Source organism: Dictyostelium purpureum (genome assembly GCF_000190715.1).
Source record: "Dictyostelium purpureum unplaced genomic scaffold DICPUscaffold_345, whole genome shotgun sequence".
Classification (NCBI taxonomy): Eukaryota; Evosea; class Eumycetozoa; order Dictyosteliales; family Dictyosteliaceae; genus Dictyostelium; species Dictyostelium purpureum.
The window spans coordinates 24531-34777 of NW_003519681.1; the positions used below are offsets into that span (position 1 = coordinate 24531).

A 10247-nucleotide genomic window follows, 5' to 3' on the forward strand; every position below is an offset into this window, starting at 1 on the left:
GTTATTTGTTTTTTTGTTATTTAATTATTGTTATTTTTAATTATCGTAATAAAAATTTAGTAAAATTACTCAATCATAAAAAAAATAATATAACATTACAAAATAATAATAATAATTAAGTTTTTTTATTATAAATTATTACCTCAAAGTTTAATACATTATAATATACAACCAATAAAACTACCTTAAAAAAAAAAGCTCATCAATCGAACAATCAATATATATAAAAATGTTTTCAACCTGTAGATTTCTTTTAAATAGAGTTGGTCAAACCACCAATCCATCAACTAGAATCAACCCATTTTTTTTACAACCACAACAACAACCAAAACAATTAATAAATAAAACCAATGTTTTCTCAAGCATCAATAGAAAATCATTTGACGAAGAAGATATTGTTATTATAGAGGATAATATTGAAATCACTATAGCACCACCATCACCACTCGAAGTTGACCCATTAATTTTTTCACTTATTAGCCCATTCCAAAATATAGATATTAATGAAGATTTAGAAAATATAGGTAATTATTATCAATTAATAAAATAAATAATAATAACAATAATGATAATAATAATAATAATAATAATAATGAAAACAAAAAACTATTGTTATATATTCAAACTCACATTTATGGATATTATAATTAACATTTTATTTTAATCATTAGATGAAGATGTTTATGAATGTGCCACTAAAAGAACATATCAACCATCAGTTCTCATTAGAAAGAGAAGACATGGTTTCTTAAAAAGAATGTCAACTAGACAAGGTCGTAGAGTTATTGCAACCAGAGTTGCTCAAGGTCGTAAAAGAAATTCAGCTTAAATTAATAATATATAAATTTTTTTAAAATAAACAATAAAAAAAAACGAAAAAAAAAAAAAAAAAACTATAAAATATAACACCAATTAATCTGCAAACTTTTTTTGTTTAATAAATTATCTTTTTTTAAACCATTTTCTTTTTTTTTTTTTTACTTTTATCCACACATTTTTTTTTTTAAAATCACACACATTTTTTTTGGTTTTATAAATAAATTTTGTGGTATTTTATTTTTGTAAAGCAATATTTTTTTTAGAAATTGATAATTATTTATCTTCTTTAAAACAAGCAAAATATAATTTCGTTTTTTTTTTCAGCGCAAAAACTTTTAAAATTTTTTTTTGCAAATATCTCATTATTAAACAAAGAAATAAAAATTTAAAAGAGAAAATAGAGTTTATTTTTAGTATTTAAATTTTTTATATTATAATTCATAATATATTTTAGTTTTATTATAGTTTTTTTTAAATTTTAATTAAGGGGTATATGTACATTGTGATGTATTAAAATTAATTAATACAATATATATTTTATCGATTTTTTTTTAAAGCCATTTGCCAATTAAAGCCATACAGCCGGCACCAATCCATACAGCAGAGAACAAACCCATCTTTCTTAAGAAACTATATTTTTTACCATTACATAAATTCTTCATATCTTCTGGGAAATCTTTGAGTAATAATGATAAACCAATATATAAGAGAATACCAGCGCAGACAGCATCGAAAACACCTTGAACGAAAAGGAAGTCACTGCCGTTAACATTGAGTGATTCAACAACACCAATACCAATGGCAATACCTAAAGGAGCTGAGACAGAGAAGATTGTAGTTAAAAGAGCCTCGTGCCAGTGTGATTTTAATTTGGCATCTGCAATTCTTGAACCTAATGCAACACCTTCAAAAAATTGATGGAATGAAAGGGCAACTAATAAAGCTTTAAGGGTTTCATCTTCAGCGACACCAACAGTAAGACCAATGAAAACACTGTGTACAGTAATACCAAATTCTAAAAGATAGGCTTCAATGGTTTTTAAAGCAGCTGGATCCATTAACATTGTGGAGTGAACGTGACCACCATGACAATCTGTTGATTTGTTTTGATCTTTTTCGTATTCGCCGCCTGGAGTTTGTTGACTTTCAACATCCTTAAGTGAATGATCAAGTGAATGACCATGCTTCTTTTGCTCTTTATAAGTTAAATATTCTAAGAAACAGAAATCGATGAATTGCATAGCAATCATAGCTAACATACAGAATAAATAAGCATAGGCTTCATAACCTTCAACAAATTCTTCTGGTAAGCATTCTGATGATAAAGATTCTACAGCTGGTAATAACATGTGAATTAATGAGCATGCAATAACAACACCAATACCAGCATCTTTACCTAAAATTAAAACATATCTTGGAATATGTAATGCTTTGACATGAGCTGATAAAATTGGGATTAAAGTACCTAAAGCTGAACATGCTAAAATAATAAAAACTGCACCAATATGCAATCCTTTATCATATTCGTGTACATGCCCTGCTTCGCAAGTACCATCACCACCGTGATCATGTTGGGCCATAGAGCACGATATTATAAGAAATAATAAAAATAAACAAAATTTAATGTTCATTTTTAATTTTTGTTTTATTATATATATATAAATTATAAATAAATATGATTGATTTTATTATTATTTTTATTATTGATTTTAACTATTCTAATTTATTAAAATATTTAACAAAATTAAACTTAGTTTTTTAAATAAAATTTAAATTTTAAAACAATATTTTTTTTTAAACAGTTATAACAACACACACAGTTATTATTTATTTATTTATTTATTTGTTTTAAATATTTTATTTGTTAAAAATAATAAATATAATGATCAAAAAAGTTTTTTGCAATTTATATAAATAAAAATAATAATTATTAACAAAACTTTACGAAGTGTTTTTTCCACTCCGTACACATCGCTAACACTCCGTTTTTTCTACTCAAATTTTTATTTTTTTTTTTTTTATAAAATTTTATTTTTTTTTAAAAATTTTTTTTTTAAGGGTTATCGCATTCCCATATCATTCTGGATAAATTCGCTTACATCATTTTATTGAAATGGTTTATTAGGAATGAACTTAATATCTAGATTGGTGTAGTTTTTTTTTCACTCCGTTTTTCCCACCTTTATAAAAAATATGGAAAAAAAAAAAAAAATCAATCGATTTTTTTATCTTTGTATAAGTTCTTTTTTTTTTTTTTTGTTTTTCAATAATATAAACTTGGGCCAAAGTTTCTATTATTTTTTTTTTCTATTCATATAATTTTAATTTAAAAATAAATATTTAAATATATATATTTTGAAATACATTACAAAGTATAAAGTTTTTCTGGTCTACAACAAAAATTAAATATTTGTAAACCACCACAGATAATTTTTTAAATTTTATTTAAAATATCACTGATATTTTTTGATTCAAAAAAAAAAATCCAAAATATCCCAAAAAATTGGGGGTCCAATACTATTAAAATTTTTTGTTTTTTGGAAAATGCTTTTGAATAACCAGCTCAATTTTTTATTTGATGAGATAAGTTTTGGCTAAAAGAGATATATATATTGCAATACTATTCACCAAATCAATAAATATTTAAAAATGAGTTTTTTTCAATATCAATTATTTAAAACATTAATATTATAATATTAAACAATAAAAAAAAAAAAAAATAAAAAAAAAAACCAAAGTAAAAATTTTCATTGTATCTATTTATATTTATATTTATATAAATTCTATTTTTGAAAAAAAATATGAACTATTTAATAAATTCCAATATTTTTAAAATTAGGACAACAAAAGAAAAGTTTGTTGATTTTTTTTTTTTTTTTTTTTTTTTATAAAACACTTCACATCACTCCGTAAATTTGCGTAAAAAAAACCACTTCTCTAAGCTTTGAACAATATTTCTTTTTATATAATTTTTAATGAAGTGGCTTTTACACTCCGTTATAACAAAAAATGTCAACTTTTTTTGTTTAATCACAATTCTTTTTTCTCCAGTTTTAAAAGTAAATTTAATTATTTATATTATTTATTCATTATTTTAAAAACATAGGTCATAGCAGTAATAGTTTTTTAAATAGTTACAAATAATTATAATTTAAAAAAAAAAAAAATGAATTTTATAAAAACATTTTTATTTTTATTTTTTTTAATTTCATGCACATCAGTCAATGCTCATGGTGGTCATGGAGGTGATGGGACATGCGAAACAGAATCCCCACATGAATATGATAAGGGGTTACATATTGCTGCCGTTTTTATTATTTTAGCTTGCTCTGCTCTAGGTGCTATTATTCCAATTCTTTCAACCAATTTCAAAATGTTCCGTATTCCAGATTATTGTATTGCGGTAGGGAAAGCTGTTGGTCTAGGTGTAGTTTTATCTTGTGCATTAATCCATATGTTGTTACCAGCTGTAGAGTCTTTGTCATCAGATTGTTTACCAGAAGATTTCGTAGAAAGCTATGAGGCTTATGCATATCTTTTTTGCATGCTTGCTATTATTGCAATGCAGTTTATTGACTTTGCCTTCATGGAGTATTTGACATACAGCGAAAATAAAAGAGCAACTCTCAAAGGTGAAACATCACTCAAAGATATTGACGAAAAAAGAGCCGAATGCCATGGTCATGTTCACTCCACAATGTTAATGGATCCAGCTGCTTTAAAAACCATTGAGGCCTATCTTTTAGAATTTGGTATTAGTGTCCACAGTGTAATGGTTGGTCTAACTGTTGGTGTAGCCGATAATCATACCCTTAAAGCTTTATTAGTTGCCCTTTCATTCCATCAATTTTTTGAAGGTGTTGCATTAGGTTCAAGAATTGCAGATGCCAAATTAAAAACACATTGGCATGAAGCTCTTTTAACAACAATCTTCTCTGTATCAGCCCCGATTGGTATCGCAGTTGGTATTTCAGTATACCAGTCACTTAATGTTAACGGCAGTGATTTCCTTTTGGTCAGTGGTGTATTGGAGGCAGTCTGTGCAGGTATTCTATTATATATCGCAGGTTCTCTATTGTTCAAAGATTTCCCAGTAGATTTAGATAAGCATTGCAGTGGTAAAAAATATAGTTTTTTATTAAAGTTGGGTTTGTTTGCAGGTTTTTGGGTTGGAAGTGGTGCTATGGCTATTCTTGGTAAATGGGTATAAAAAAAAAAAAAAAAAAAAATTACGATTAGGTATTAATTAATTTCAATACCATTTTCAATTTGTAAATAAATATAATAAATAAAAATTAATTTTAAAATCATTTATTTTTCTAAAAATAAAGTTTTATTATAAACAATTTGGTTTAGAAAAAACCAAAAAAGCTTTTTTTACCAGTATTTTTGTTATTATTACTATTACTATTATTATTATTATTATTATTATTATCACTATTACTATTACTATTACTATTACTATTACTATTACTATTACTATTATTATTATTATTGCTATTATTTTTATAGCTATTATTAAAGTTTAAAGTTGGATCCAAAGAACCCAAGTTTTTTTTATCATTAATTTCTATAATTTCTTTTTTAACTTCTTCTGGTAGTTGGTCAAAATAATATAGTTTTGAGACATCTTTAATTGATATAAATCTTGAGGCACACCATAACTTTAGTGGTTTAACACTATATAATATTGATACATGATAGATATAGCATAATGATTCGTTATCGATTTGAGATCTAATTTTTGAAGCACATAAATCCTTTGCTCTTAACATTTGATGTTGATCACAAGCAATAATCATTTCAATACATTCGTTAATATCTTCAGGAACTTCCTCGCTATAACAATAGTTTAATAGTGCTGTTAACCCTGTGATTGATGTTTCAAATAATTGAATTTCTTTTTTATCTTTTTCAATAAATGAACCCTAAATAAAAAAATAGATTTGTAAAATAAATAATTAAGAATAAATCATTTAAATAAATAATTAAATCATTACATACACTTAACATAGTTTTGAAATATGAAGAGCCTATATAAGCCAATAATTTATAAGATGAAATTTTACCACTTGAGGCTTCGTCAACTGAGATACAATTGAAAATTACATCTGAATAAATTGAATTAAATTCATTATCTTTTAAAATTTCAAAATCACCCATTAATGACGATTTTGGAAGGTTGGTTAATGATTTTGTTTCCTTAAAATTACACAAATAGGCCAATCTTTGAATATCTAATCCAAATGAAATCTCGCCCAACTCTTCTGTATATTTTGATGCCTATTAAAAAAAGTATTAATATTTTATATATTTGAGGTTGTGATATTATGGTTTTATTATTGCTCTACTTACTAAACTTGTATGATCTGAATAAACATATTTAAATAAAATTGTTAATAGTTCGAATGATGATACAGGAAAATCAATATACATAGTGTCATCGACCATAAATGATTTAATGAGCTTTGTTATTGATAATGGTAGGGATTGTGGGATTGATGGATTTTTTAATTGTCCTCTAATAAGACTATCAAGCTTTTTACAACGAGCTGCTAAAACGATTTTATGAGCAGTAAGGTATTGAGATTGATCACCATTAGCAATGATTTTAACATCGGAAAACATACCAGATTTTAAAATTGAATAAAGTTGTTCACCAAAGCTATGATGTTCAGTAGAGATTGAAACCATTGAGTTATCCCCACCGGCACTAATTTTGAAAACTCCTTGGGTTTTAATTCTTGTAAGATTAATTTCAATATCTAAAACTTCACCAGTTCCGCATTGTGATAAACTGTTATCACCATAGCAATAAACCTCGCCTTGATCTGTGAGAGCTACAACATGCTGTTTACCCAAAGCAATACTGTGGATAGAGTAGGGAACTAATTTTTTTACAAGTAGAGGCTTTTCAGAGAATTCTGATACAGCTGAAATGCTTGGAACACCCAATTGACCATGATTATTTGAACCCCATGAATAAAGAGTGTTGGACTCTGTTAAAACTGTTGTAAAGTTTGTACCGCAGTGAATTTTTCTAACTTTGAAATCTAAATTTACGATCCCGGCTTGATATGATTCCTTCCCGTTAATTGAACGACCTAATCTTCCATCAATATTTGAACCAAATGTATAAACATATCCCTTTTCATCCAATAGAACTGTGTGCCAATTACTGCAGGCAACATCTTTCATTTTAACTAGGTTTTCAATTTTTCTTGGTGTGCTTTGAAGGATAGCACCTTGAAATCCTAATTTTGAATTAATGTTTGAACCCCTAAAACATTAAAAATATTATTAATAAATATTTATATATAATGTATATTGAATATAAAATATCACAATTCTTACCAAGAATAAACATGACCATCAGAGCTAATGGAGAATGATGAATCAGTACCACAAGCAATTGTTGTCATACATTTATCACCAAATGACGAGATTAATGTTGGTTTTGAAATAAATATAGGAGGCTCAGCTAGGTCTGTATAGTCTAAACCCAATCTACCCATAGACGAATTTCCAAATGAATACACACAACCAATATCTAATAAATAAAACTAAATTAATATATTACGTATTTTTATAATTTAAAGAACTATTATAATATTTACCATCGAGTAGTAATGAATGATCTTTTCCACATGCTATTGCCTTAATTCTTTTATCCCCAAGTGAAACTATCATGGTTGGAATTAAAATATCTCTTTTTTTATTTTGCCCGGTTTTACCATAGCTACATAGCCCAGCACTGTAAACATGACCGGTATCAGTTAAGGTTAAGCAAAAGTTTTGACCATAGCTTGTTTGTATAGGTGATGAGAGGGTATCGTTAAATAATAGTGGTGTTTGATTGCTTCTAACTTCAAATGATAACTTTGATGTGAAAATATTTCCCCATTGATAAATATTTGGTTTAATATCAGAAATAGGCATGTTTTTGCAATCCTTTAAAACGTTTGAAACTTTTGTGTGCCCCATCAAAATTGCAATATCCATTGCTGTTAGGCATCTGTGATCTTTAATTGTTGGATCTATATATTTGCTTTCTATTATTGCTTTGGTTACTTCCACATTATTATAAATTGCTGCTACATGTAATGGTGTCTAAATAAATTTTTTATAAATTAAAAGAAATTAATATTTTAAAAAATTAAAATTTAAAAAAAAAAAAAATTTGATTACTTACTTCGCCATAATCATTTGGAATATTAATTAATTCTTTAAATTCATTTCTTGTATCGAACTTCTTGATTAAATTAACTAAAAGGTTCATATCATGGACATAGTTGGCAATTAAAAATGTTAATGGTGTATCGCCGTCAAAGTATTCAGTAGTTGAAAAGAAATCTCTAAAATTATTAATCCCTGTTCTGTATGCATATTGGGTTACTGCAATTGGTGAGCTTGAACTATTGAATGTTATAGTATCATCTTTTTCTTTTTGAGAATAATAATAATTATTTTCCATTTTAATTTGATTTTTTTTTTAAAATATTTCAAATTATAATAATATTTTTATCTATAAATTAATTTATTTTCTTAATATAAAAATATATTTTTTTTTTTTTTATATAAAATTTTGTAAAATATCTGTGATTAAAAAAAAAATTTAGAAAAAAAAAAAAAGAAAAAAAATAGAAAATTTAAATAAAAATAAAATAAATAAAAACCACTATTTTTTTTGTGAAAATATTTAAAATAAAAATAAAGAAATAAATTTATAATATAATTTCGTTGTGCAGTGTGGGTGTGTGATGTAAATAATTATAGTTGTAAAAAAAAAAAAAAAACTTTTTATGAGCTAAAAATAATTAAAAATTAAAAATTAAAAATTAAAATTTTTTTTTTTTTTTTTTTTTTAATTATTTTATTATTTTAATCGTTTTTTTTAGCAATCTTTAAACGAAACCATGAATAATTACAATAATGACAAAAACAGTAATTCAAAAAACTATTATGAAACTTTAAAAGTATCCATTGATGCACCATATGAAGAAATAAAGAAATCTTATCGTAAATTGGTTTTGTTGTATCATCCTGACAAAATATCAAATGATCATTCATCTTTTAACAGCGATAGTGGCAATGTTGCTAATAAGGAATTTAATGAAATTCAAAAATCATGGGAAACCTTAAAAGATGATGCTTTAAGAAAACAATACGATGCACTATTATTGGGTATGTTAAATTTTAAATAATATTTATATGAGATATAACAATTAAAATATTAACTTTTTTTTTTTTTTTAGAACAACAAAGACAAAAATATTCAGTTTCAGATGAAGTTGATTTAGATGATATGGAATATTTAGAAGAGGAGGGCCAATACACCTATCCATGCAGGTGCGGTGATCAATATATTATTACCGAAGATCAGTTGTCAGAGGGAAATGATGTTGTTTGCTGTTCTGGATGTTCTTTATCAATCAAAATAATTTATGAGGTCGAAAATTAATTTATCAATTTACTAAAAAAAGTAAATTTATAAGAAACACTCGCAAAAAAAAAGTATTATTGTGTGGTCTCAATAGTATCATTAGTGGTTATTAAATTGCCGCTTGTGGCCAATTATTATTTTTATAATAAAATAATAATAATAACAATAAAAAAATATAATAATAATTCAAAAATAAAAATTAATGAAAAAAAAAAAAATTTTTACGAAAAACACATTAAAAATTCAACCGCGAAAAAAATAATTGGTATAATTAGACCAAATTAATAAAAAAAAATAAAATAAAGCTGGGTAATCCAAATCTCTTTTAGATCATAGGTATTGAAAAATACTATTTTAATAGTAATTTAATAAATAAATAAAAAAAATAATTAACCAAATTAAATTGTTAATTAATAATTTTTTTTTTTTTTTTTTTTTTTTTTAAAAAAAAATTTTGCATAAAAATTTAATTTTTTTTTTTTATTTTCTTTTTTTTAAAAAACAAAAAAAAAAAAACACCCCCCTTTCGTTAACTTATTTATATTTATAAATAAATCATTATTATTTAAAACTAATATAGTGGTGTTTACTCTTTTTTTAAAAAATCTTAAAAAATTGAAAATAAAAATATTTTAATAATATTTCTTTTTTCATTTGTTATCCAAATTAAATATTTTAAAAAAACAAAAATTTATTTGGCCTTATTTGTTTTCTGGGCTTTTTTATTTAGTTTTTTATTTATAAAAAAATTTTTTTAAAAAAAATAAATAATGGTTTCCAAAAATCCAAAAATACCAAATAAAGATTAGAAATGAAAGGTAAGAAACCCCCCCAAATTGCCAGGGACGCCTAAAAATCCCAATTACCAAACTAAATTTCACACCCTTCGGGAACCGCCACAAATTCAGGATTTTGGCGGAATAAAAGCCAAAAGAGGAGGAAAAATAGAGCCCCTTTAGACTCCAAATCCCCCCCCCCAAATCCA

The 10247-nt window shown here is 25.0% G+C and overlaps 5 protein-coding genes across 5 annotated transcripts; 3 read left to right on the forward strand and 2 right to left on the reverse strand.

The window, feature by feature from the left end:
• Positions 1–229: 229 nt before the first annotated feature.
• DICPUDRAFT_157194 (uncharacterized protein) lies at positions 230–829 on the forward strand (the record flags this gene model as incomplete). The annotated part of the gene is made up of 2 exons (XM_003292421.1): positions 230–524; positions 672–829. 2 exons carry the CDS (start codon positions 230–232, stop codon positions 827–829), a joined length of 453 nt encoding a protein of 150 aa, XP_003292469.1.
• A 541-nt stretch (positions 830–1370) lies between these two features.
• Positions 1371–2399, reverse strand: DICPUDRAFT_40613 (uncharacterized protein; the record flags this gene model as incomplete). The annotated part of the gene is made up of 1 exon (XM_003292431.1): positions 1371–2399. One exon carries the CDS (start codon positions 2397–2399, stop codon positions 1371–1373), a length of 1029 nt encoding a protein of 342 aa, XP_003292479.1.
• A 1535-nt stretch (positions 2400–3934) lies between these two features.
• Positions 3935–5159, forward strand: DICPUDRAFT_92877 (uncharacterized protein). The gene has a single exon (XM_003292422.1). It carries the CDS (start codon positions 3986–3988, stop codon positions 5027–5029), a length of 1044 nt encoding a protein of 347 aa, XP_003292470.1. The 5' UTR covers positions 3935–3985; the 3' UTR covers positions 5030–5159.
• Positions 5160–5171: 12 nt separating this feature from the next.
• DICPUDRAFT_157197 (uncharacterized protein) lies at positions 5172–8293 on the reverse strand (the record flags this gene model as incomplete). The annotated part of the gene is made up of 6 exons (XM_003292432.1): positions 5172–5747; positions 5824–6102; positions 6175–7099; positions 7174–7369; positions 7554–7929; positions 8012–8293. The coding sequence occupies 6 exons, from the start codon at positions 8291–8293 to the stop codon at positions 5172–5174; spliced, it is 2634 nt and encodes an 877-aa protein (XP_003292480.1).
• A 442-nt stretch (positions 8294–8735) lies between these two features.
• On the forward strand, positions 8736–9280 carry DICPUDRAFT_83095 (uncharacterized protein; the record flags this gene model as incomplete). Its single annotated transcript, XM_003292423.1, has 2 exons — positions 8736–9003; positions 9075–9280. 2 exons carry the CDS (start codon positions 8736–8738, stop codon positions 9278–9280), a joined length of 474 nt encoding a protein of 157 aa, XP_003292471.1.
• Positions 9281–10247: the final 967 nt, after the last annotated feature.